At 38.6% G+C, this 1,978-nt stretch overlaps 1 protein-coding gene across 1 annotated transcript; it reads left to right on the top strand.

Annotated features, from left to right (window-relative positions):
- Positions 1 to 70: 70 nt before the first annotated feature.
- Positions 71 to 1,837, top strand: LOC117100010 (Golgi pH regulator-like; the record flags this gene model as incomplete). Its single annotated transcript, XM_033239550.1, has 3 exons — positions 71 to 199; positions 558 to 746; positions 1,674 to 1,837. Coding segments are annotated over 3 exons (462 nt in total), but the record flags the coding sequence as incomplete, so codon positions are not given.
- Positions 1,838 to 1,978: the final 141 nt, after the last annotated feature.

The following is a 1,978-nucleotide window of genomic DNA, read 5'->3' as shown; positions in this document are numbered from 1 at the left end:
TTACTTGTACTTGGTTAAACTACAAGCACAAAACATTAATAGTGATGTCTTGAACAAGATGACTATATAGATTATTAATGAAGACCTTGATTCTTTGACTGTAGCTTCAGACACTTCACAATTACAACAAGAAATAAGTGGATATGAAGAGCTCAGTCGACAGCTGTTCATAGAGCTGGTTGACCTGCAAAATACTCGGGTAAGGAGATGAGGCTTCAAATATATTTTGTCCAAGACTAATTGAAAAACGGAAATTTGGAGTGGAGCTATAGTATGGTGCGATGCTTACCCTCTAATACCAAGGTACTGGGTTCAAAAGTGGAATCAATGGCAATGACGCAGGGGTCCAAGGTCCCTGACAGAGGGTCAACATTCACCCCACTATGGTTATAGCCATAGCCTGAAAATTTTAGTCTCAAGACTGTAAAAAGTTTTTTTCAAAGCATTGTTCTTGAACGAAGTGATAGTCTTCTCCCTGGATCCCCCACAGGCACTGCCAGCGAGTCAAAGAAACCATTGAAAGAAACTATGACATAATTATATTTTTTACATTGCAGGAAAGAACAGAATATTCTAAGACGTTGAAAGGCCGGTTCTTCAACCTCATGGGTTATGTATTTTCTCTATACTGTACTTGGAAAATAACTATCAGCACAATAAATATAGTCTTTGACCGTGTTGGGAAGAAGGATCCTGTGACAAAGGGGGTGGAGATTGCGGTAGAGTGGCTTGGTATAGAGTTTGATGTAAGTAAATGCCAAATGTAATTTTTTTTAAATTTAAACCAAAGTATATATAAAAAGAAGTCACATGAAAAATCAGTTTCTTTGTGTATCACTTCACTATTTTGCATACAGCTTAAATTTTCTTTAACCTGTAAAGTAACAGGTATAACCCTACTCCTTTGGACACATACTTGGTTTCAAATCTCTGAAGTTAGGGGTGGACTTAAGCCGGACACTAACTGCATCGTACGACTGTTGTACGACCTTCGCACAACGAATCTACATTTGCTTCCGGCGAGCGATAGACGACGCAACGCCGTCTGCTGATTGTCAGTGGCAATCTGAACGGATCCTCATTGAAAAGACGATTCGTTGGGGGCCGCATCTTCACGTGCGTTTTTCGTCGCGTTGCCGTCGCACGCAGTGAGTAACCGGCTTTACACAAGTGGAGCATTTTGCATGAAAATTATTCATAAGTTGGGTGGTGGGCTTATACCTGAAGTAGGCTTATACCCAAGGATCAGTGGCAGATCCAGGGATCCAGTGGCGGATCCTCAGCCCCGCCATGGTTGGGGCTGAGGTAAGAACATTTATGATTATGGCACCTCTCGATGGCCGAAAGGGGCACTCTTAGACTCAATATTTAAGTAGAATTTTCTTTTTTTCTCAATTTTTTTTTTATTTTGAAAAATTTAAAAGGGATTTGCAGGCCGGCTGGAACACCCCCCCCCCACCTTGAAACTAATGTAATAATAACATAAAGCGACACAAACATTTGCCTTGCCATAAGATAGATTGCTCACTCACTCTATGTTCAGCCACCAGTTATTTGGAGCCTTAATGCTCAATGAAGATCGCTTTTATAATTTTGTGATTTATTCATCAGTACATACAAATATGAATCTCTCTTAATAATATTTGTATTCATTTTTCTGTTGTTTGTTACAGGTAGCATTTTGGTCTCAGCAAGTGTCTTTCATTTTAGTTGGTATAATTATTGTGACTTCAATACGTGGACTTTTAATCAAATTAACTAAGGTAATTAAATTCATATTTTATAGTCAATACATAATACCAAGACAAATTAATTAAATATTATAATGATAGTTGTAATTCCCAGGGTTTCTATTGACAACAATTTGCAAGGGCGGATCCAGTAGGGGGAACGGAAGCACGTTTTCCCGTTTTGCTACTAAATTTTACAAATTTCAATGCAAATCAATGTTATGTGCTACTCACCTTTTCTGACACTG

This window comes from Anneissia japonica, unplaced genomic scaffold (assembly GCF_011630105.1).
Source record: "Anneissia japonica isolate Jap-2015-1 unplaced genomic scaffold, ASM1163010v1 scaffold28989_len1978_cov181, whole genome shotgun sequence".
In the NCBI taxonomy this organism is placed as follows: Eukaryota; Metazoa; Echinodermata; class Crinoidea; order Comatulida; family Comatulidae; genus Anneissia; species Anneissia japonica.
The sequence above is the reverse complement of the archived record's forward strand: the minus strand, read 5'-3'. Positions and strand labels throughout refer to the sequence as shown.